This window comes from Elgaria multicarinata, chromosome 6 (assembly GCF_023053635.1).
Source record: "Elgaria multicarinata webbii isolate HBS135686 ecotype San Diego chromosome 6, rElgMul1.1.pri, whole genome shotgun sequence".
NCBI lineage: Eukaryota > Metazoa > Chordata > Lepidosauria > Squamata > Anguidae > Elgaria > Elgaria multicarinata.
Genome location: NC_086176.1, coordinates 7,880,028 through 7,905,442, shown reverse-complemented (window position 1 = coordinate 7,905,442; position 25,415 = coordinate 7,880,028). Strand labels below are relative to the sequence as shown.

At 44.0% G+C, this 25,415-nt stretch overlaps 1 protein-coding gene across 2 annotated transcripts in view; it reads right to left on the bottom strand.

The window, feature by feature from the left end:
- CASR (calcium sensing receptor) overlaps nt 1-25,415 on the bottom strand; it is a 45,951-nt gene that overhangs the window by 5,543 nt on the left and 14,993 nt on the right. For both annotated transcript variants that reach the window (XM_063128927.1, XM_063128928.1), the window contains exons 3-4: nt 20,683-21,564; nt 502-732 (exon numbers count right to left, since the gene is read on the bottom strand). In XM_063128927.1, coding sequence (XP_062984997.1) covers nt 502-732; nt 20,683-21,564 — 1,113 coding nt within the window. The remainder of the gene's footprint in view (nt 1-501; nt 733-20,682; nt 21,565-25,415) is intronic.

The window sequence follows — 25,415 nt, the reverse complement described above, 5'->3', positions numbered from 1 at the left end:
CTCTGAACACGCTCCAGAGGAGGGCAACCAGAAATGGGAGGGGGAAAACTGGAAGGAGAGTGGCAAACACCACTCCGTGCTCATTTCCACCCTGCCAGCAGGAACTCAGATGGGCTTAGCAAACATTAGAGTGCTCTGACGCAAAGTTATGATTGTGACTTTAATTACATAATAAATGACAAGGAAACAACAACAACGTGTGTGTGTTCCATTGAAAGCATTGATGAGATTGAGAGGAAGGGCACAGAATCTAACAAGCTTAAATGGCACAGATACAAGCTTCACTTGTCTCCTTTTGGGGGTGCCTTGCCCAAAGGCCTTCCAAAACCTGGAGACAGCACTGACTATAAAATACCCTGACAAGAAGGGTGTGTTTGCATTGGGAATAAGTAAGCAGAGCCTCACTGGCTATGGGGGAATAAAATCTGCCAAAGTTTGTGGATCCCTGTGGAAAAGGATGACAAATATTGATTTAGGTTCCAGGTGAGTGGTGTCTCTTACCTCCTTGGAGAAGCCACTCCACAGAATCTTGTTTTCATTGATAAACAGCCTCTCTCCTTTCTTGGCAGAAATATTATAATGTCCAACCTCCTCAAATACAATGGAGCCATCCTCTGGTGACAGGTGCCAATTGATAATTGAGTAATTCCCTATTGGGCCATCAGATTCATCAAAATCCACTTGCTCCCCCATATTACTACGGAAATTCAAATGCCGCAGATGCTTCAGTACCTAGAGAGGGAGATACAGAGACATGCTAAAAACTACCATCACTGCGATAATGGCATCACTTGAAGAGGACAAAACCTTCTGTGCCAAAAGCAAAAGCCGTAAAGTGTCTGAAATAAGGTAGAAACAGAATGAGCAGCTACTGGAATATTTCTGCTTGTGAAATCCTGTTCACATGTTAGTCTTTTCACAAAGTTAATTATCCTTCCATTTTCAAACTGATGTATATTGACAACTTCATCATTCATAATGATGTGGGAGAGTCACAATACGAGAGTGTGTGTGTGTGTGTGGGTCAAAATGTCAAATACAAGCTTCTTCACTTTGAACCCACTTTAATGGATACTGTTGTTTTATACTGTTGTTTTTATAATTTTGATGGTTTTAAATTTTGTATACTGTTTTAATGTTCACTGTTTTTAACTTTTGTAAACAGCCCAGAGAGCTTCGGCTATGGGGCAGTATATAAATTAAATAAATAAATTAATAAATAAATAAATAAATAGGAAGATCACTCCAAATCAATTCTCCCCAGACGTCCCCCCCCACGTGGCAATCACATGGAAAACACATCAACCCACCCATACACAGAAAACATACACACACACTTCTGCCCCACAGTTGCCTTGCTACCTTGCTGATGCCCCACAATCACCCTGCCAACCTCACAATTGCCCCCATTGCTGTTCCACATCCAAGCCCCAAATGCCTCACCCGTCTATGATTGCCTGCTACCTACAACATAAGTCAAAGAAATTCGAGTTATGCCCAGAAACAGACTAGCAGCCAGTGAAACGGAAGGACTGACACAACACGTTACATTTGGCTGTACCAGTTAAAAACCAAACAGTTGTATTTCGGATTAACTGCTACATCTTCAAGTAGTTTTGTCTGGAGGTTACTAGAGCATGGAGCCGATCACGATGTATCAGTAGTTTGCACTGATCCTGGAAATTAGAAGTCACATTAAAAGGCCAGGCAGTGATCCAGCTAACCAGAAGGCCTGTTCTCATCTTGTCTTTGTTCTTTGCTTGAAGTGTGCACAGGTAAATTGGCAATTCTCCTGATCATACAGCTGTATTACTTCCTCCGACCTCTTTGCCCCATGATAATAATTGCATTTGCAACCCTGTCCCATCCTGGCCATGTTTCCATCAGAGGACGCTGATCTTATGAAAGCTATCATTCCAACATCCCAAAAAAGTATTTATACACAGCAAAGATGCAATACAGATTTATGTGGATATGTTGCCATATAAAAAAAAGAATCAAAGACAAAGTAGGACCTATGAACGACCACACTTTTTAACTCTTACCAAATTACTGCGCTGGTTATTCTAGTGGAGGAAGCAAAGCCCTGGGCAGTTAGTTGCAAAGGCTCTTCTTGCACCCTCTGCCAGTTTCGACTGGAATGCCACAAATGGCTGCTGAGAGGTCACTGAAGAAAAGGGCAGCCAGCCTGCCCAGTAGCTTGGAAGCAATTGGAGGGCTCCCGCACCCCACGGAAACTCACAACAGCAACTCTGGAGCCCTGTGGTTTGCTACAATACTGCCAAATGTTCCAAGAACACTAGCTAGTAAAACAAACTAATGGTCCAAGAACATTATTCCAAATAGGAAAAATGCTGTACAAAAATCATTATACAAAAATACATTTGGGTCAAATAAACTGCATTATGCAATTCTTTAACCTGGCTGTTTCCACCCAGATCTAGAGATGAGTTCTGATCATTATGATTCATTGACAAATTACATAACAAATTATATTACAAGGGATAAAAACTAATAACAAGGCCTACTTAGAGCAGACCCGTTGAAATAAATGGGCCTGAAGTTATTCATTCAAATGTGTCTACTCTAAGTAGGACAAGTTGGATTCTACCCAACATGTATTTTGAAGTTTGACTCCAGTGAGAACTTAAGACAACATTGACTTTATTCCTTGTACTCATTTCTATTGGGATTGGCTACCATTACAGGAGGTGTAGCTTTATCGTCTTGCAACAAAAGTTGATTTCAGAGATCTCAAGTCACAAGGTAAATGTGGGTGCCCAAGCAAACTTGCTTTAGTAGTGGAGGTTATGTCACTGCCAATCCTATTTTAATACTACTTTTAATTGCTGTTTATGTTTTGATTGTATTTATTCTATGTTCTGTAAACCATTTGGACAGGAGGCAGCTCCTAGCACTAACAAACAAAAAACGTAGCACAGTCATTCCATCTTTCCTTCCTTAATGAACACTGTAACCTCACAATAAAGGGCTCACCTGGAAGCACCCTTGGATTGGTTAGAACTGTCTAAAAACCCATAAACAAATCCCACCTTTACAAGGAGGCTAAGTGAAAAATACCATCTGCTGCAAGGGGGTGGGGGTGGGAGTGTGTGTATTGTGTGTGTATTGTGATGATCATAAAGTTGCAAAGATTCCAGAAGACAAAGCCCCAGTAAGGCTGTGGGATTTTTGATTAACAAAAGAAATATTTATTTATTTTCCATACCACCCTATAGCTGAAGCTCTCTGGGTGGTTTACCACCATTGATAAAAATGTAAAATACAAGAAGCCCCAAGTCTCTGATCATGAATGCCCTGATCTGAAAGCTTGTGACATTTAAAATTAGGATTCCTTTATTACCACAATACCAACTTCCAGTATTGTATAGCTCTCATTACTGTTGAAGTTGTACTGTAATGGCACTTGTGGAAATTAAGCAACAGGACGAAGGAACAAGAGAGATAACTAGAGTGCTATCTAAGTTGTGCATAGCAACAAAATCTGTAGAATCTGCTAAATGCCACCATCTCATTGTCAGCTAGTGACCAACTTTGAACATGTCTCACACATTTTCTCCAGCTTAACTATAATATCAAAACAATCATTTGATTTACTTATTCTCTTCTCTGAAAGGTTTGTGTTGTCTCCTTGTACAAAACTTGGGTGGGGAGCATAGTGGTGACTGAAGGATTACCCCACCCTACCATGCTAAAATGGGGAAAATATGTAATTCCTGGGTGAAGGTTGCGGGGTGGGGGAGGTAATTTGGGCTTATTGATTTGCGATCTTTCTCCAAATGTTTTTTTTTGGGGGGTGGCGGCGATGGTAATGCCCAGTTATAATAATGCTGAGTGGATGATTCCTAGAATGGGGTGGGGAACACTCAGAAGCAAGAGTCCATTGCAGCAAATTGTGCTGAGAAAATATTTGGGGAAAATCAAATTATTACCTCATGCTAAGGAGAGAACAATGGTTAGGGCTGGGATGTGTGCCATGGCAAGGGATTTGTTTCAGTGTGAGGGTGGGGTAGGAACATCATAATATCCCCCAATATATTGCACAACATCATTACGGTTCACAGGACACATCTGCTAAGGCATCAACCTTTGCTTACAATTTTTTGGCTTTCTGAAACTTGAGCAATGAGATCGTTCTAACTCCTGCTTTTAACCTGGCAGGTTTTTGTCACATACATACACCAGCCACGCTTTAGTATGGCCAATAAATTGAACCCAAAATAGGGTTATGATGGAGAGGAGTTATCATAGCAAAGCAGGATTGATTTTTGGTAGTTGCTATTACATTCTATGGGACCAGCTACAGTGGGACACACTGCCTGAAGGAAATAGCTCAGGTCTGTGGGTGTAGCCTCCACCCCAGTGATACCCCATTGTACATCCTTTTCTCCTAGTTTCTTCCATGGGGAAATAACAAAATGCTGCACTTGAGAACACTGTGAGGAAATCCTGCCAGATCCCACGGGTAGATACTGCACCAGGACACACTATATACTGCAACCAGCATGTCATATTGATGGAGCATTTTCTACTTAATAATAAATTATGTCTAACTTCCTCTAGAACGTTTTTTAAGCATTTCGAAAAGTCTGCATCCTCTGCCCTTATCACTGTGTGACTTTTGCAGCTTTTTATAGGTTACAAACTGTCAATGATTAGCCAAAACAGTTCACTGTTAAGAGCTTGTCATGTATGTTTTGTAACTAAAGATAGAAACATAAATGCCAAAGAATCAATTCAGCAGCATTTAAAAGAAGCCCAGTTCATTCAGGGCAAGTCTGAGCAGGGTGTCTAAAGGGACAGTTAAATTAGGATATTAGGCTAGTAATATGAAACAAAGAGTTTTATTTTTTAAGGGTCCATAGGAGTAAGTTGCTGATGATAACTGATTGTAATGATGCTCATAGAGGGCAAATAATCCGATCACTCTGCAGCCGACGCACCTGCTTCCAATCGAGAGGAGCTGAACTCCTCTTGGCCTTCTGTTCTGCTGCCAGAATGTGCTCCCTAAATAGACCACCTGTTGAGCCCACTTGTAAGTCCTGATAGTAGAAAGGGTCGTCATCATTTATCACACCCAGGAATAGGGATTATAGGACAGCTGATGCAAAGGAGATGGGATGCTATTTACTAAGTAATGAAGGAAATTCTACCTCACTGCTTTGACTTTTTTCCATTGGTTTGCTGTGCTCCGGAAACAAGAGGGAGAAAGTGGATGACAATAGCCCAGTCGATAGCCCAGATGTAACCTAGATGCTAAGGCCAGAGATAAAGGCAGAATCCAGGTTACAAAGGTCAAGCAAATATAGTACCCCCTAGGACACTGGAGAGAGCACAGTGACGAATTACGGCAAAATCCTAACCATGTTTTCTCAGAAGAAACCTGAGATCGCTTTTCTCAGAGTAAGTCTTGCTGTAAATCACAGAAGACATACATAGCATTGTGCTGTAAACAACTGCCACCTTAGGCTCTGGTTATTAGAGAGCTGTCTTAGATGGCAACTTTAAAAAAAGAAGGGGGAGTTCCTTTTCAGGTAATAAAATAGTGAAGCCGGCACAACTGAAAGCCTACAGGTCAAATGCAGAACTGACCTTGCACATCCACTCCATACCCTCTGTAGGGGGTCAAAGTTTCCAGGGCATCGGAAATTACGTGTCATGTAATGGTGGTATCATGGAGAACTCCAGTACTGCATCATGCCTGAGGCTCCTTCCACACGGGGGCTTTAATGTGGAATAGTCGTGCTTTGTTCACCATTTATGGGGCATATGCTTGATGTTGTGCGCAAAACATCCGCCTCCCATGTTTTCCTCCTTAAGCTTAAAGGCTTCCGCCGCCACCCACTCGCCTGGAATAGGACTATGGAAAATATGGAATAGCCGCACAAAGATTATTGATTGGTAGTGACAGAAGCCATCCCTGGAGAGATTATACAGTTCTTCTATTGTGTGTAAAAAGTTAGATTTCCCGTCAGAAATCTAACTTTTTACACACAATAGAAGAACTGTACAATCTCTCCAGGGATGGCTTCTGTCACTACCAATCAATAATCTTTGTGCGGCTATTCCATATTTTCTTCGTTAATAGATTTTTGTTTGTAGGAAGAAAAAAGATTGGAAGCTGCAGTGATAGAAGTTGCGGTGATGGAACATGAGGTTTACATATCCAGATGTGGTCGGCATGACCGGTTGTGTCACATTTTTGGAACATCATATTCTCGGAAATGGCAAATATCACACATCAAACCATACATGTTACATCTGCACTGTCCCTATTAACAATATGAGAAGAACAAAATGCAAACGTGACATCTAAGGACCTAATTGCATTCATGTTGATGGCAGCCCAAAGACTCATAGCCAAAAGTTGAAAAACTGTAGAACCTCTAACACTAAAATTTTGGTATACGGAACTGCGGCAAGTACCATGGCAGAAAAATTAACGTACTAACAGAAGCTAACTAAAGGAAAGTCAAAACATTTGCCTTTTATAAAAGATGGCATGATTTTATTTTATATATATTGGGGATATTTACAGCAGTATTTGTCAAAGTTTTTCTTCAGACTATGGAAAAGAAACTAAATTGAATTAGTTATGGTGAAGAATTACAAAGAAAAAGTCCAAGCAGACTATGGATTCCCCCTATATCTTGGTTATAGATGGGGTGTTCGGGTGCCCTCTCTCCCTCCCCCTTCACAGTTGAGCGGAGAACCGCCCCCTCCTCTTTTGTCAGCAAGACCACCTTTTGACACACACTCCCAACAAAAACCAGGATGGTCCGATATAGCAAAAGGACAGCAATACACGGGTGGAGAAGTGCCTTTATTATGCACAGAGGGGGGGGGGGGGAAATGGACTTTCCCCGCTCCAAAATAAGACAGAAAAGGGAGGGGAAGAGGCAACATGAGCACAGGACAGGGACAACATCATGTGAGTACCGCGCTGCAAAAACACATACCAGGCATGGCGATAGTGTGATAAATCGCTGGTGATAAATCGCTCCATGTCTTTAGCATTTAGTTCACCTAGAATATGTTGCTTTTGTCTATTTGTTTTGTCAACTTGTGCTCAAGTTTGAGTATAATACAATTATTTTCCCCTACAACAAAGGTGGTTTTCCAGTAAAAGCTACTTATTACCAGCAGGTATCTGTCATAGATTATTTAAGAAAAACAGTATTTTATTTATTTATTTATTACATTTCTATACCCCCCAACAGCCGAAGCTATCCAGTTGAATCCTTCAAATTGGTTCCAATCACTCCATTTAAAGACCTATGTATTTGGACTGAAGTGTGGTGACAAATGTGTGTGTATTTATACGTGTGTGTGTTGTCCATCCTGAAAGTTACCACAACGCAACAGAGTTATGACCAACCATTGCTCAGTGTCAGATAACAGGGCTAAATGGGGGAAATTCTTGCTGTATAATATGCTGGTGACAGACCACTATGAACAATTTTATCCATAAGTGAATTCTAAAAACCTCCACGAGATTGTACAGTTTGGGTAAAGGCTGCAGCTGTGTGCCATTTTTAATTTGAAGTATTTCTTTCCAGACAGAGTGGCAGTAGCAGAAAATACAGAGAAAGGGAACTTAGAAATCTGAACTCATATCCAATGGAAAACAGACCACAATGTGGGGGGGCCCTCTACAGTGCGCTGTTTTGGGGAACGGGTATCTTCAAGGTGGTCTAAGAATGATCTCGTTTATTTATTTAAACTACTTTCATACTGCTTGATATACGAAGATAAAATACATAAAATACAATATAAAACCAAAATAAAAACAGCATACAGCAATAAATGAATACATATTTACATGTTTCAGTGTAATGGTTACAGCATTAGGCTAGGAGCAGGAAGATCCAGGTTCATATCTCCATGCAGTTCACTGGGTGACCTTGGACCACTCACTACCTCTCAGCCTAGCCTATATTGCAGGGTGGTTGTGAGGATAAAATGGTGTGTTTGTGGTGGTGAGGCTCAAACCATGTACTCTGCCTGGAGCTCCTTGGAGGAAAGTCCGGCTATAAATGTCAAAAATAGAATGCATCCAGTTGAATAATTCTTTACCCTCAGCAGTTCCCTCTGCGGTTTTCTATTCTCTGTGTTTTCAGAAAGGATGTTCCCTATTATTCTGTACAAACAAATGATAGAATCATAGAGTAGTAGAGTTGGAAGGGGCCTACAAGGCCATTGAGTCCAACCCCCTGCTCAATGCAGGAATCCACCCTAAAGCATCCCTGACAGATGCTTGTCCAGCTGCCTCCTGAAGGCCTCTAGTGTGGAAGAGCCCACAACCTCCTTAGGGAACGGGTTCCATTGTCATACGGCTCTAACAGTCAGGAAGTTTTTCCTGATGTCCAGCTGGAATCTGGTTTCCTTTAACTTGAGCCTGTTATTCCGTGTCCTGCACTCTGGGAGGATCGAGAAGAGATCCTGGCCCTCCTCTGTGTGACAACCTTTCAAGTATTTGAAGAGTGCTATCATGTCTCCCCTCAATCTTCTCTTCTCCAGGCTAAACATGCCCAGTTCTTTCAGTCTAATTCTCTAACTTCTCTCCTTTTGTATAAAGAATTTACTTAACTTTATTGCTGGAGTGAATACACACCCTGCTGCTTTATACACCGAGGGCCAGCATCAAGGGTTGGCGTGGTTGGGCACCTGCCGAAGCCCACATGCCAGCACAGGTCCAATGACAAGAACCCATCCCCCCTGGTTTTGCTCTTCCTATCCAACACTGCAACCTGCCTCTTGGTCTGGTCCAGACAACAGTGGTGGTGGTGAGGAGCAGCAGTAGGTGCTACTGCCTACTTGCTCATTGGCTTTCTGCCTGTCAAGCAAACAAGTGGCAGCAATGATGCACGAGAGGAGGAGGAGCAAGAGCAACTGGTGACCATGGCAGTGAAAAAGTAGACTCACTGAGGGAGAAAGCCCATGAGTGTGTCTTGCCCAAGTGCCGGCACTGTATATGCCAACGTATCCAGTAGGATAGCTTTAAATACATGAAGCTTGGTAGGGTAGAGTCAGCCCAACAGCCCATCCAACCTAATACTGACCACGTTCGCAAGACACAGCAACCCACGATGAGTTGCTTGCTTCAGAGTGACTTTTCATGACATTCAAACCCGGCATGGTTTGTTAACCATACACAAGCCGCCAGAGAGGGTAGTGCATGGCTTGTCAGAAAGGACTACAGAGCAGCTTGGCAAGAGCAGCGGAAAACATCATTATTATTATTATTATCCCACTTTTTTCACAGTGCTGGGACTCAAGGCGGTTTACAAGATTAAAAAATGTACAATTAAAACATATAAATATAAGTTACAAAAGTTAAAACAGAATTAAACCTACAGTAAAATTAAAAACATATTAAAAAAATTAAAAACTGTAACAGGTTAAAAGGTTTTTTTTGCTCCTTGCTATCATTCTCCTTTGCCATCTGCCCCCTGCAAATGGCACTTGCCAATTTACACCTCCACTCCCTAGACCAGGGGTCACCAACATTTTTGGACCCATTTGGAAATTTGAGGAAACTGCTGTGGCCACTTCCACAAAACGCCTAATCAGTGGATCATTGCTTTGATGTCTATCTGTTACATCTATGGATCTTAGGCTGCATCTTATTCAGCAAAACATTTTGTTTCATGTCCATTGGTCACCACCACATCTCTTTAAAATGGGATTGCCTAATTCAGCTAATTGTTGGCGGTGCAATACAGCTAATACTTTTTTTAAACATATGTTTTGGCACTGTCCAGTAGTTGCTTCTTTTTGAGGGGGAGGTTATTGTACTGGAACAGCCTTTAATGTTCACTGATGTGCACACTCTTAAATTATTTATCTGCTTCATGAAAATTAACAAATCGGCAGTGTAAGTGGATTCTCTGGACCTTATTGACAGCTAAAAGATGAATATTAGAACAGTGGAAGGATAAACACTCACCACCTATAATGCAATGGATGGAGGACCTTACAATGCTTTCAGTATTTGTATGGGTGGCATAGAGACATCAATTTCAAATGGATACTTATTTAGATATTTGGTCTACTTTTGTTGAAGCCTATGCATATTTGCTAGAAAACTATGCATTTTATTTATTTATATATATATATATATATATATATATATATATCAATGAAAAATTCTACACAAAATTGGGATAATAATTTTATTTATTTATTTATTACATTTCTATACCGCCCAATAGCCGGAGCTCCACTAAGGAGCTCATTTGTGCTCCTTAGCAGAGTAGGTTGCTGAGGTTGTGCTGCAAAGGCCACATGTGCTGGGAAGGCTATGAAGGAACAAGCCATGGCAAGCTGCAGAAAGCCTTGTTTTCAGCGTGGCTTACTGTGATGTGCGAACTAGCCCACTGTCTCCTCGAGTTCTTGAGCAGGGGCCTCACCCAGCCTTGCCCACCTGAGTTCTAGATGGAGACAACAGGGGAATAAACCTGTGACCTCCGGCAGGCAAACCATGGGCTCTGCAACTAAGCTATTGGCCCCACCTGTCCTAACCTTGAGACTGAAAACAATATGAATATAAAATTGTATTAAAATACATCACCTAGTAAAACCCATCTATTGATGTGTAAAATGACAAATGGCAGTACGTGAAGCACAGCACAGTGTTTTACTGAGATTAATGTGTTAAAGTAAATAATTGTTTCTGTGAAGCCCTGGAGTTTCTCATTAGATGAACCCAATGACACAGAGCCAAGCTACCAGCATGCTGACTGCCTCTTTATGTGATATTTCATGGATGAGTTGCAAAGTCATTTGTTTAATTCCCCAGAATTTAACCATCAGAACAAAATGGCCAGTTCAGAGAGATGTGGCACTTATTTTCTGCACACGATCATGTATGCTGCCTGGTACACAATCACATGGAGGAACTTTAGTGGGAATTGTTCACTACGGGGCTCCCCACAAACACAGGACCTGGTGACATTCCCTCTTCATCACAACAGTTAAAGCTGCAGGAGCTACACTAGCGTGACCAGATTTAAAAGAGGGCAGGGCACCTGCAGCTTTAACTGCTGTGGTGAAGAGGGAATGTCACCAGGTTCTCCATATATACAAATGGCACCTGCTGAAATTCCCTTTTCAATACAACTGTTAAAGATACAGGAGCCCTGTCCTCCTTTTCATATGGTCACCCTAAAATTCTTAAAGTTTAAGAAATCAGTCTATCACTTAGTTTTAAACACACACACACACACACACAAATAAAATAACAACACCAGCAACATAAAACTCACACCTTGCAAGCCACATCCTTTTCAATTCAACAACCCATTGAATAGTCCTCTGTCCTCAATAAAAATCATCTCCATAGGAATCTCAATTCACCTACCCTTTGTCTGCTGTCCCTGTCAAGGACCCATTGAGTAGAGGATTTCCCCTGGATAGTCCTCCTTTGTAAATAGGAATCACCATTCCCTGGGGGGGGGGGGGGGGGCAACTACTGGAAGCTACTGCTGACCAGGAATTTACATGCAGCTTCCCTTGCTTTTCAAAGGAGGCCCTCCAATCAGGTTCACTGCAGCAGCAGTTGACCCCATCTATAAAAACAGGCACACTAGTGAGGACCTAGCTGTCCAAGCACGGGAAGCCCCAGTGACAAAGTGTCAGGACACATGCAAGTTAAGCAACTGGGTAAGTTTAGTAGCAGGGTGAGGAAGCCAGGGCAGAAAACTCTTCCCTTCCCTACTCACAGTAAGTAGCTTGAAGTTAAAACAAACACTAAGCTTTAAATAAACTCCCTACCTTCTCCCAGTAACAAACTCCTAGTAAACAACCCTAGAACATCAATAATAACAATAAAAAAACACTTATGAAGGTAGAAAGCCAGCAGGGGTGTGGGGCCTTCCCAGTGTATTGCACTGAGTGCCACATGTATGACTACCTGCCTGCTGGACAGAAGTCATGGGTGTGTGCTCCTGGCTCCCAGGGAACAAGCTCGTTCCCTTGAGGCCAAGGTTGCTGACCTGGAGAAGCTAAGAGAGGCACAGAAGTTGATAGATGAGACCTTCAGGGACCTAACAGCGCCGTCCCACTCCATCGGGGACAGTTCCTTTGCTATGCTCAAGTCTTCTCCTCCTCGGCCTCGGGAAGAGAAGGAGAAACTTGTGTACAGCAACCTTACTGTGTGCAAATGGCTTCTTCTCCCCCTCCTGGGGCTGGGAGGAAAGAGACACATGTGCACAGTGACCCCACTGCATACAATAGAGGATGAGAGGGGAGCGTTGATCCCCTCTCATCCTCCCCGCCCCCGTGTGTCATCATGCAGAGGTGGATAAACCACCAGCTGGCCCAACTCAGTGTGAGCCAAGTCGGGCCAGCTCGCGGTTGTCAGAACAGAGTCTGGGTGGGGTGGGTGGACGACCTAGTGAAAGCTTGCTGAGCTACACACCCAAACAGATCCCTCCAACATCCCTATCCCCACAAGACACATGCACATAGGGAGGGAGTTTCCTGACATTCTCTCTTTCTACTCCTCCTCATAGCAACTTCAGGAATGGATGGCCTGCACAAGGTGAGAGGCCTCTTGTTCTCCTGTTCAGAAGATATAACAATGGTCAATAAGCACTTAATTTTAAAAAGAAAAGAATTAATTTCAAAAAAGAAAAAGGTCGAGTCTTCCTCCAGTATTGCTCAACAGTCGGCAACCAGCGTAGTGAACAGTTGCACATAATTATGTCCCATTTCATAGAATCGAAGGGACCTACAAGGCCATCGAGTCCAACCCCCTGCTCAATGCTGGAATCCACCCTAAAGCATCCCTGACAGATGCTTGTCCAGCTGCCTCTTGAAGGCCTCTAGTGTGGGAGAGCCCACAACCTCCCTAGGGAACTGATTCCATTGTCATACTGCTCTAACAGTCAGGAAGTTTTTCCTGATGTCCAGCTGGAATCTGGCTTCCTTTAACTTGAGCCCGTTATTCCGTGTCCTGCACTCTGGGAGGATCAAGAAGAGATCCTGGCCCTCCTCTGTGTGACAACCTTTTAAGTATTTGAAGAGTGCTCTCATGTCTCCCCTCAATCTTCTCTTCTCCAGGCTAAACATGCCCAGTTCTTTCAGTCTCTCTTCATAGGGCTTTGTTTCCAGACCCCCGATCATCCTGGTTGCCCTCCTCTGAAAACGCTCCAGCTTGTCTGCGTCCTTCTTGAATTGTGGAGCCCAGAACTGGACGCAATACTGGGGTTGCTTATGTGTAAATAATGGGGGTTGAGGAAACATGGATAGCAACCCCTGATTTGGCAACATCTGCCTGGGCAGGGGGGAAGGTTGTCCAGTAAGTTGAATGGCTGCCAGAATGCCCCACACTGCTTTCAGCATGGGGAGACGAGTTTCTCTTTTGCTGGGAAGTTCTCCGTTCCCTTTATGAGCTGACTGTCAATATGTGGGGAAAGGGTGAAAAAGCCAGGGTGGGACAGGCAATGGCAGTGGCGTCGAAGAGCAATGTGAACCCCGCACTCACTACTTGGCATGGGGATTGCCTGGTGCAACCCTGCAGGAGCGAAAGTGCAGGGTTTGGGGGGGGGGGGGGTGTTGTGGTGCCAATGCATCATCATCAAGACAGCCCGAGGGACTTCTGGCTCTTTGTAGCATTTCCAGGAGGCTGGAGTGGCTGCTGTGGGAAGAAGGAAGAGGGGAAGCCCAATTTCTTCAGAGGAGTTGGTCCAGCATAAATCTGGACCCAACCCCAAATCTGTACATTGGGTTCAAGGAACTTTTATCTTATTTTCATTGTAAATGTTGGACCTGCTCTTCCTTGTATTTTTGCTAATTCCAGGACTTTAAAATCAGACCTTCCAAGGTAATATTTTACCCCACAAGCACTTTGAAATTTGATGTTAATTTTGTTTGGAAATTAAGTTAAAAGTGACACATTTCCAGGGATTTCGGAAGAGAGTTTTCCTGGGATGATAGTTCAGAATGAAACTAAGGACCACGAGTTCCCTCTGATGTGAGAATAACCTTCCCAATGCTAGGGAAAAAAGGGGCTACGCTAGAGCTCTTCTTCCTAAAATCATAGTTTTCTACGGCAAAGAACTTTTAACGTGGAAGAACGTTCAATCATTGCAAATTCCACAAATCAAAATCTGTCCGACAGAGTTGGGGTAATCGTTAGTTGTAGCACAGTGGATGAATAACAGCTATGAACCAAGAATTCCTGGTGTGTGTGTATGTCAGATCTGGTCTCTGCTACCAAGTGGCTTTAAATGTTGTTTTAATTAATGTATTTAATACAGTTTTATAGATATCACTAATGAATAAATAATAACTTAGTCACTAGGTAGCCAAAGTCTGGCCCTTCTCTCTCAGGCTCACCCTATCTGAAACATGGGGAAAATAATATAGGCCTGTTGTGCCGGACTGTTGTACTGGGATAACATATATGAAGCACGACAGACACCCTAAATGATATTAAGGGCACAATCCTACGTCCAGACAGAAAAAGGTCCTACAACTCCAGCATTCCTTAGCCAGCAGTGCTGGCTGGGGCATGCTGGGAGTTTATAGTCTCTTGATAGGTTGTCCAGTCTTGTAACACCCCCCACCCCAAAACCCAACCCTCACAAAATTGCCCCTTGCTGAAATTATGCTTTGGGAAAGGCTCCATTAAAAGCCTAACAGCAGCATGGGAGGAGTGTGGGTAAGTGTGAGTGGGTGGGTATGTACATGAGTATGAATGGACTCTGTGTGTGCACGTGCACGTGATAATGGGGTGAATGAAGTGTGTGTGTGTGTTTCCACGTAAGCATGGAGTGGGCTCCATGCCAGAAGTGGGGGTGGCCCTGCTTTGGCCTGTGGCCCTGCTCATTGATGGCATGATGGGTTGCTGAGTCCATTATCTGAATGCGCACCTTTGATACTGCATAGAAATAGAGGTTTAAAAATAAACTAGCTGTACCCGGCGTAACATACGCTGTTGTAGCATATCTTAAAGTTTATTAATTAAATATCATCGCGGGGGCGGGGGCTGCTTGGAGGCTGCCGATACAGCGCCGTCTGGAAGACCTGGAGGGCAGGGAGGGGGGAGGGGGAGCAGGTGTCCCCCTCTACCAGGGGTTCCTATCAGCCTTGGGCCGCCCACCCAGCTCGCATGAGATTAGGCTGGGGCCGGGGCTCCCTCCCGGCCACCAAGGGCCCCGGCCGTGCCTCGCTCATGCTCCAGACCATGGCGCTGCCCCCTTCGTGGGGGGTGGGAGCAAAGAGGCAGAAAGGGGGGTAGGATGGAAAGCCCAGAGGAGTCGGGCGAGGTGCTTAGCAACCTGTATCAGCTGATGTTACACATTGTTACTGTTGCTTAGCAACATGTATCAGCTGAAGCCTTTACGGAAACATACCTAAGCATTTTATATATATAGATTGCATGGTTATTCACAACTGTGCAGCTCCATAAGTACATAGTAGCAATAAACACACACAGAGAGAGAAGAGGAAGAAAAGAAAAGAAAGGTGACTGGCGTGTGTGTTGATTATTTTTATGTGTGTTTTCCTGCCCACTAATACTATGAAAATCAGTGAGGAAAGAGAAGGGAGCAAAGAAAGTGGAGGAAAATGTTGCAAAACAGGTTCTACAGCTTTAAAGCCACTCCTACCAGTAAGACTTATACCAGTAGATATACCACACGTGTCCTCATACCGCACCAGAAACCGCAAGCACCAGAAAAATCGTCACAGACATTTGGAAAACAATGGAATATTGAAGGAGAAATAGCACCAGTGCACAACAGTGTGTGTATCATGCATCCTGCGTGCCAACCAGACATTAGAATAAAATGCTAGTATAGACTGGCCCCAAGCTTTAAAAAAAAAGGCCATGAAAAATTCTAATAATTTAGATGGTTTTGAAAAGTAAATGTGCGTCATCTTTGAGCCAAGCAAAGTCCTTTCTGTTTTCCCAGGCCTTTTAGAATGCTACCCAATATTGTTTTTATTTTGTGCTTATGTATTTTATCTTCTCTGTTGTTTTAATTGTTTTAATTTTGACATATTATTAACATTTGGTTTAATTGGCTTAATTGTTTTTTGTAGGATTTTGATGCGAACGTTTTATTTATTAATTAAGAATTCTTATATCCCACCTTCCTAGTTCAGAACTCAAACTTCTCAAGGTGCCTAAGACAGAGAATTCAAATCACATTGGAAAACGTCATAAAACACAACCAGCTGATAAAACTATAAGACCAATAACTATGAATCCCCCCAACCAAAACAGGCCAAAGGGCTCAAGAAGCAATGCGATCAGATCTCCCAAGGAAGGGAATTCCAAGCAGGGATTCCCTAGATGAAAAAGCCCTCTCCCATGTCAATGTCAACTGTGCCTTGACATTGCAGGAGGGCCTCTTCCAATCACCTGAGTGGACAGACAGGGTCACAGGTGATGAGATAGTTCTTTACATATCCTAGTCCCAAAACTTACAGACGATAATTGTCTGAAAATGGACCAGGAACAATTATCTCTCTATATAAAATGCTTAGGTATGTTTCCATAAAGGCTTCAGCTGATACAGGTTGCTAAGCAACAATAATGTGTAATGTCAGCTGATACAGGTTGCTAAGCCCTTCGCCCAACTCCTCTGGGCTTTCCAAGGTAATCCTACCTTCCTTTCTGCCTCTTTGCTCCCCCCCTCCAAGAAGGGGGCAGCGCCATGATCCAGAACATGAGCGAGGCACAGCCAGGACCCTTGGTGGCCAGGTGGGAGGCCGCTCGCAATCTCATGCAAGCTGGGTGGGCGGCCCAAGGCTGACAGGAACACCTGCTCCCTCGACCTCCCTGCCCCCCAGGTCTGCCAGACGGCGCTGTATCGGTGGCCTCCAAGCAGCCCGCGCCCCCGCGATGATATGTAATTAATAAACTTTAAGATATGCTACAATGGCGTATGTTACGCCGGTTACAGCTAGTAGTTGATATAAAAAGAGTCACATTTTTCAACAAAGCTGGCCCTGCTCAGCTGTCTACTAGCTGCAGTTTCCAGTTTTGAATGGCACATAGAGCATATTGCAGTAATCCAATCTCAATGTACATGGATGAAAGCGCTCCCAAACTTCAAAACCTCATTTCTCAAGGGGAGAGAAACCCCCACCAAAACACATTGAAGCGCCTATGACTGACTCAACAGGCCTCCTGACGGAGAGCACATCTGTCTTGTTTGTACTAAGTTTCAATTTGTTAGGACACATCTTCTATGGCATTGGGTTTTTTAAAATTTATTTATTACTAATTAGGATCCACACGCAGCTGCTTTGAAGAGAAGGGAAGTAACACTCTGGAAGAGGGTTTTAACCAGGGGTGGGCAACTTGCCCCTTCATTCCCCACTGCTACACAGGTCACATGAAGAGAGTCATCCCCTGTGCCCTGCATAGCAGCAACATCAGGCTCCCTAAACCATCCACTGCTTAGAGGGCTGGCAGGAGCCGAATTCCGCTGGAAATCAGGCATGCGAGGAGGACTTTCCAGCAGATTCACAGTGGTGTGTGTGTGTGCACATGTGTGGGTGGGTGTGCATGTGGGTGTGTGAACCTGCTCGTTAACAGATGCCTGAGGAAAGTCCTCCTTGCCGGGAGGAGGGCAAGGGCTAATCCTTTTCCTCCTCCCAGTGATCATGAGTTAACAGCACCCCGATAAATCCCAGCGAAGTGGATAATGATGGCTGGGAGCAGGAAAAGGGCTTTAATCTCATTTTTCTCACAGCTGTGTGTGTGTGGAGGGGAGGAAGTGTGTGTGTTTATACATATCAGTGTGGATAGATGAGCGCATGCAGATGCAGATGTGGTGTCGATGGGGATGCAGCCCTTGGGGGGGGGTATTGCCAGGGGGTTGAAATTAGCCTCCAGAGCCCCTGAACTGCCACTCCTGGTTTTAACCCCTTCCAACCAAACCGTTTCACCAAATTGCCCATCCCCCAAAGCTACTATTAGTTCAATGGGGTAAAGACACAAAGATATCTGTACCTATCATTCCCCCTATGAGGTAAGAGCAGCTTTGGGGTTGGGGGAGGGATAGATTTAAATTGGGGAAAAGATATAGGGAGAAAGGGATACAACCATTTCTCCCCAAGTGCCCCCCCCCAAATGTGGGAGATCCTAATCAGGAATGCCCCATGTCACATCTTGTTTGGCTCTTGGAGGGGGTTGCGTGCTCGTACACCACATTCAGTGCAGAGGTTTTTACATGCAATACAGCAGGGATGCAGATCCTCTGGCCCATGGGTCTACTCTGGCCGGCGGAGGTTACCCATCTGGCCAGCAGAGGTTCTGTGGAGTTTGGAGAGGCCCACCTTCTCTCCCAAGCCCCATCCTCTCTCCCAACAGTAAAGAAAGCCTGGCTTTTTTCCAGCAGGGGTAGAGGAACCCCTGCTCTTTCTTTGGTCACTGATGGGAGATAACAAAGGGTGTTTCCTCTGCCCCTGGTAGAGAAAGCTTTTCTACCACTGAGCAATTGCTTTTTTCTCCACGGAGAGAGAGGCAGGAGCATTTGCCATTTGCCCATGCAGAGACACAGAAGAAGCCACTCTTGTCTTTTCTGTGCATGGAGGAATTCTGCTACGATGTCGTGGGATGGCTTTGTGGGGGAGGAGTAGGGTCCACTCCAACATCATCTGGCCCTTGTGGGGTGGGTGGGGGGTAAGCTAGACAGCCACCCGCCCCCGGGTGCTAAATAGTTCCTCACCCTGCAGCAGTGTCACACCTCTAACTGGGTCATTTTGGGAGAGACATATGATACCATGCTACTAAGATTCTGGTATGAGTTTGTACGTTTGGGGCACATCTCCACACAAAGGCCCCACCCCACCGCATCCCCAGCATTTAGCATGATGTGTCGGCATTTAAATCCAGCCATAGATTAGTTAGAGAGGAAGAATAAATGTGGAAGAGGCAAATCACTGAAAATAAGAGTAGCCTAGATGGCGATTTTCAGGATTAGGTGTGCTTCTTCACTATATTTGATCTCTACAAGGTGCCGAGCTCCTTCACATGCAGCCTGCTGAGCTCCCAACCCATCCGTTTTTCCAGTGGTGGGAGAGAATGGAAGAGATGGGAGCAGGGCAGGTTGAACGATTTATGGTGTGATGTTGGAAAAGGCACCCTTCACCTGCCACACTGTGGCTTCCCTTTCCCCGATGTCTTCTTGTACCCTAAAGTGCTGAATCACGCATTTAGAAAGCTTCTATGGGCCCTAAGAGAACAGTGAGAAGAGAGCAGAGCGAATGAGAAAGCTTGTAGAGGATAAAGAGGCGGAAGAGAGCCAGAGTGTGGCATGAGAGAGCTTTCCCTATTGGTGGTTTGGAAAGGTAATGAATAAATAATAAAATGAGATGGAGAATATGAAGGAAGGAAATGGCAGAAATTATGTGTATGGATGAGGAGGTGCAGGGAACGCTTATCAAATTTGCAGATGACACCAAATTGGGTGGGATAGCTAATACCCTGGAAGACAGAAACAAACTTCAAAGTGATCTTGATAGGCTGGAGTGCTGGGCTGAAAACAACAGAATGAAATTTCATAGGGATAAATGCCAAGTTCTACATTTAGAAAATAGAAACCAAAGGCACAGTTACAAGATGGGGGATACTTGGCTCAGCGATACTACAAACGAGAAGGATCTTGGAATTGTTGTAGATCACAAGCTGAATATGAGCCAACAGTGCGATATGGCTGCAAGAAAGGCAAATGCTATTTTGGGCTGCATTAATAGAAGTATAGCTTCCAAATCACGTGAGGTACTGGTTCCTCTCTATTCGGCCCTGGTTAGGCCTCATCTAGAGTATTACGTCCAGTTCTGGGCTCCACAATTCAAGAAGGATGCAGACAAGCTGGAGCGTGTTCAGAGGAGGGCAACCAGGATGATCAGGGGTCTGGAAACAAAGCCCTATGAAGAGAGACTGAAAGAACTGGGCATGTTTAGCCTGGGGAAGAGAAGATTGAGGGGAGACATGAGAGCACTCTTCAAATACTTAAAATGTTGTCACACAGAGGAGGGCCAGGATCTCTTCTTGATCCTCCCAGAGTGCAGGACACGGAATAACGGGCTCAAGTTAAAGGAAGCCAGATTCCAGCTGGACATCAAGAAAAACTTCCTGACTGTTAGAGCAGTACGACAATGGAATCAGTTCCCTAGGGAGGTTGTGGGCTCTCCTACACTAGAGGCATTCAGGAGGCAGCTGGACAAGCATCTGTCAGGGATGCTTTAGGGTGGATTCCTGCATTGAGCAGGGGGTTGGACTCGATGGCCTTGTAGGCTTCTTCCAACTGTGCTATTATATGATCCTATGAAAAGATACATGGTGTGGTGGCAGAATGACAGAACTGACACAAAATGTAAACAAAGAGGATTTTGGCTTCCTCTATCTTGGCCCCTGTGGAGAGGCAAATCGCCCTTCCTGCATGCCAAAATGATCCACGGGAATTGCCCCTGGAAACAGGGAGTGGTCTAGAATGCTCTATATGGTACGGGTCTCTGAATCAAGAGCGGAATGTGCTATTTATCCTTGCCCTAGTTATACTCTTGCTAAAAACACTGAAGAACATTTGCGTTTAGCCATTGAGAGATCCCGTTCAGTTTGCTCTCTGTTCTGTAAAAACACCATAGAGACATTCTGTATTATAGTAAAAAGACAAAAGCAAAAAAAACCCTTACCTGCCATGCCTCCACCTTCTTGATATCTGCACACGATCCATTTGTGAACAGCCCTTTCCCAGGGGTACAAGTGTATATATTCTGCAAAGCATTAGCAATTGAGTATACTGCCAAGTACACATTGTAAGATATCCGCAGGTGAGTATAATCCATGTATGGAGTCTCCACACTGGTAATGTTTTCTTCCTCTGTACATGGGGGACGGAAGGCAGCAGTGCCATTTCCAGCTTTTGTAGCTTCTTCATGGCCCTTGTGAAAAGAAGCAGAGCCTGGATAATTCTTGTTACCATCTGGCAAGTAACAGTTAAAAGTCTCCTCCCAAAACTCTTTGATAAATCCATTGTTAGCGGACTTCTTAGGATGCACCTTTTGCAGAAATCGACGAAAGCCATGGATCTGTCCTGCCTTCAGAGCAAATCCAATGGTGCCACCCATGACATGAAAGAATTGTGGCATAGCTATCAGTGAAGAGCTGGCCCAGGCTTCACTTGCCAGCCAAATCCTACCAGTGATGTTACGCGTGACGATCTCTTTGATCAGGGGTTCCAGGTCTGGGCCACTAGAGAAGACCACAATTACCTTAGCTGTGGAATTCTCGATGACTTTCACCACCTGCTGGATCTGGTCTTCAGGTAAGTACTGGGCAATGAGCTCACTGAAGTCAATGCAGATGTTTCTCTCCTCTGTCTCTTCCCTGAACTTTTCAATTCCTGGACGGCCGTAGTTGTCATCTGCTGCAATGGTGCCCACCCAGTTCCAGCGAAAGTACTCAACAATGTCTGCCATGGCAGTGGCCTGGTGCTCATCATTGGGGATGGTACGCAGGAAAGATTTATACTCATTTCTGTTGCTTAAGAGCCGGCTGGATGACGCATAACTAACCTGGGAGAGGGGAGAGTGGACAAACAGCAATGCGAAGGTAAGCAAAAACAATTCTGAATTTTTTTCCTTTGCTTTCACCATGTTGTAATTTCATACAATATGATGGAAATAAAACATTAAACTCAATCATTTAAAAATATGTATCATTTTCTGTCTTTCCTCCTATTTATAAATCATAGATTGGAAGGGTCCATAGAGGTTATCTAATCCAGCCCCTGCTCAATGCATGAGGTGCACTACAGCCATCAACGTCTGCTTAAATATCTCTAGTGAAGGAGAGCCCACCATCTCCTGAAGCAATCAGTTGAGCAGTGCAGGCTGGTGGCTCCAACGCCGGTGGGGCAGTGAATTTGTTACAGGTTTCAGTCAAATCTCTAAAGGAGCGATCGAAGGTGCAAAGCACAAGAGAACATGAAGTGGTGCAGAACGGTGGTGGAGCTGGACAGTGTGGTGGTGGCAGCATCAGCGTGCATGCCACAGAGATGTTCAACCACTTGGGCTTGTGTAGTCAATGGCGCTGCACAGGAGAGAAGGAGAGACCAGCCCTGGGGTGTTGGTGGTGGTGAAGGAGAACGGAGTTGTTATTCTCATTATGCAACTGTACTAAAGCCTGCAAAGTATCTTTCAGTAAGGGTGGCCTTGGTTTTACAATACAAAACAATAAAACAGTTGAGAATCAAGTATTCTTGAATCGTTTTTACATAAAACATCTCTCCTGACATTGAAAACATGTAGAGCTCTTTCTTATTCATCCTAGGTCTGAGTTGGATCCAAATTTAGTCATGCTTTGAGTAGACCCATTGAAATCAATGGGACTTAAATTAGTCATGGCTAACTTGTCCCATTGATTTCAATGGCTCTACTCCAACCATGACTAATTGTGTACCTAATACACTGTGTTGGTTTAAACGGAATTGAAAAACAATCTCTTTTTTAAAAAGATAATCAATTTTTATTGTAAATTTCAACAGAGCAAAACAAAAAACGAAAACCAAAAAATGCAAGTGTAACTACATACTTTAAAGGCCTCAGTTTCAAATATTACTATGTTCTAAAAAAAGGAAAAGGGAGAAATGAATAAATTACACAAACTTCAATAAAGCTGGACTAAATATCCAAATTTAAGTCCATTTGTGAATGGTGCCTATATACCACTCTTTCAAATGTTGCTTGTAAAGCAACTTTAGGTAAAAAAAGAAAAAAGAAAAACGGGGGGGGGGGGCAGATGGAGCCCTGGAGCAAAGCACTTCCTAACCACACCAGCCTCGCAGGGAGCTGCTTAAATCTCTAATGTGCCTGAAGTTCTCTAAAAGTAGGGTGACCATATGAAAAGGAGGACAGGGCTCCTGTAGCTTTAACAATTGTAGAGAAAAAGGATTTTCAGCAGGTGTCATTTGTATGCAGACAGCATCTGATGAAATTCCCTTTTCATAGCAATAGTTAAAGGTGCAGGTGCCCTCCTCTCTTTTGTATCCGGTCAAGAGGGCAGGGCTCCTGCAGCTTTAACTCTTAAGATGAAGACAAAATTTCACCAGCTGCTACATGCATTCAAATGACACTTGCTGAAAATTCCCTTTTCTATACAACTTTAAAGATACAAGAGCCCTGTCCTCCTTTTCATATGGTCACCCTATCTAAAAGGCTCAGCGATAGCGCTCTGCTTCAGTTGTACTTGTATCCATTAATTTTCATTTTGTTTTTTTCTGCCCAGTTTTTAACCTCTCAAGAACATTTTGAATTTTGTTTCTGTCTCCTACCTAATTTTGTGTCATCTGTAAATCTGATAAGCACCTCCCCCCATTCTTTCCCCAAGTCATTGATGCAAATGTAGACAGGTGCAGGGCCCAGGAACAACACCTGTAGCATCCCATTCAATCACGTCCCTCCAGTTTGATGAGGAACCACTGAGATGCACTCTTTGAGTGCAGTTCTCCAGCCAGCTGTGGCTCTATCTTGCAGTAGTAAGCAGTGCCATCCAGCCTACACGTAACCAGCTCGCTAATCACAATATCAAGGGGCACTCTGTCAAATGCCTTGGTGAAGTCAAGTTATATTATGTCCACATCGTTGTAGGATAACTTTTTTGCATTGGACAAAGTTTGAAGATCTCAGGCTTTGTCTACCTATGTAGCCTAGAAGGTAGTGCTGAGGAGGAGTAAACTGTGGAGATAAATTTTCCGTTGCTAGGTAGGAAGCTGAAATCCAGGACCTCTAGTTTTCTCAGAAATGCTACCTGCACCATGCACAGGGCCTGGGGAATGAGCAAAGCTGTGGGGCTTCATTGTCTAGATGACTTGGTGGCATCAGGAGAAGGGGTTTAAATTTCTTAGGTAATAGCTAAGTTTTTGGCATAAGCCAGCCCTGTACAAAGGAATGGTCTTCACATGATCTGAAATGGAACCAGTCTTCTGGTGCTTCATATCAAAAAGGTGCAGAGTATCTTTTAAAGTGACTCCTAGGAGAAACCTGGCAGGAACTGGGGAGCATCCTGTTCAGGATGAATCCCTCTTAGGGGATGAGGAGCAAAACATTCATCATCATCATCCAAGTAAGGATGGGGAAGAAATATGCAATGAATGTACTTTAAGACATGAGAGCCACCATACTTCAAAGAAGCCCAAAGGCCATTGGGGAAAATGAACATGTAGAGTGACCATGTAGAAGTGTTCATATTCTAATGCTAGAAGCATCTGAGCCAGGATGGGAGATTTGGAATGCTTGGTTTTAAAGGAGAGCATAGATATATTGGGCATAACAAAATCCTAGTCGAATGGAAACAACCAATGGAATACTGTCATTTTGGGATATAAACTCCATAGGAAGGACATGGAAGGGTGTACTGGGGACAGTGTTGCATTGCATGTAAAGTATGTCAGAAGGGGCAGACTCCTCCACAGGACCACTGCCCCCAAAGAAATTTAGTACCAGGAACATGATATCATTCCCCCAACCAAAATGCTCCGGGTGAACTTGAGCTAAAGTTTGAAATCAGGGAGGCATCGAAATGAGAAAGTGGTACACTAGTGGGTGACTTTAATTACCCTCATACAGACTGAATAAATCATAACAAATATCATAATGTAAGAGGGCAATCTCATGGTCCCTGGATGAGCACCACAGACCATAGGATGGGGCTTGGAAAAACCCTTCTTAGGTAGGAGCTCTGACCTCAGAAGAGGGAGTCAGAGATCTGACCCCCAACCCTACCCTCTTGCAACCAGCATGGAGAGAACCATGCCAGCTGCCTCTCCAAGCTCAGAAAAATCAACCCCAAAGAGAGTAGACTGAAGAGGCCAGACTACAATTTATCCTGCACTTCCTCTAGCCTCTTTCCCTCACCCTCCAAAGAGTCCTTGCTAGACAAGCTAAAAAGCCCATCTAGTGAAAATAAAGGAGATCAGAGTATGGGGACGCAAGGATCACCTCTGCCAGTCCTCCGCCCAGGTGACTTCAGCCTGACAGGGCATAGAAATTTAAGAAGCCTCCAGGTTCAGGGGCTTCCAAGCAGTAAGGGTCCATAGGATTGTATCATTGAAAGGAATACTAAAGTAGGACAAAGAGATTGCAGAGACAATGAGTGATTCCCACCCCAATCTTTCTTCACTGCAGAATATGTAGGGCATATAACCCATGCCTGAACTGATATGTTCAGGAAAGGCGTCAGAGGAGCTGAGAGAAATAGTCGTGACAAGAGATGAAGTTCAAGACCTTATTGGCAGATTGAAAAATAAATAAATCACTGGGTCCAGATGGTATCCATCCAGGAGTCCTTTTCAAAATTTAGTATCTGACTAGACAAAACAATAAGCAATAACATATTGTAACAAATACACACTCCTTAAAAAAATTAT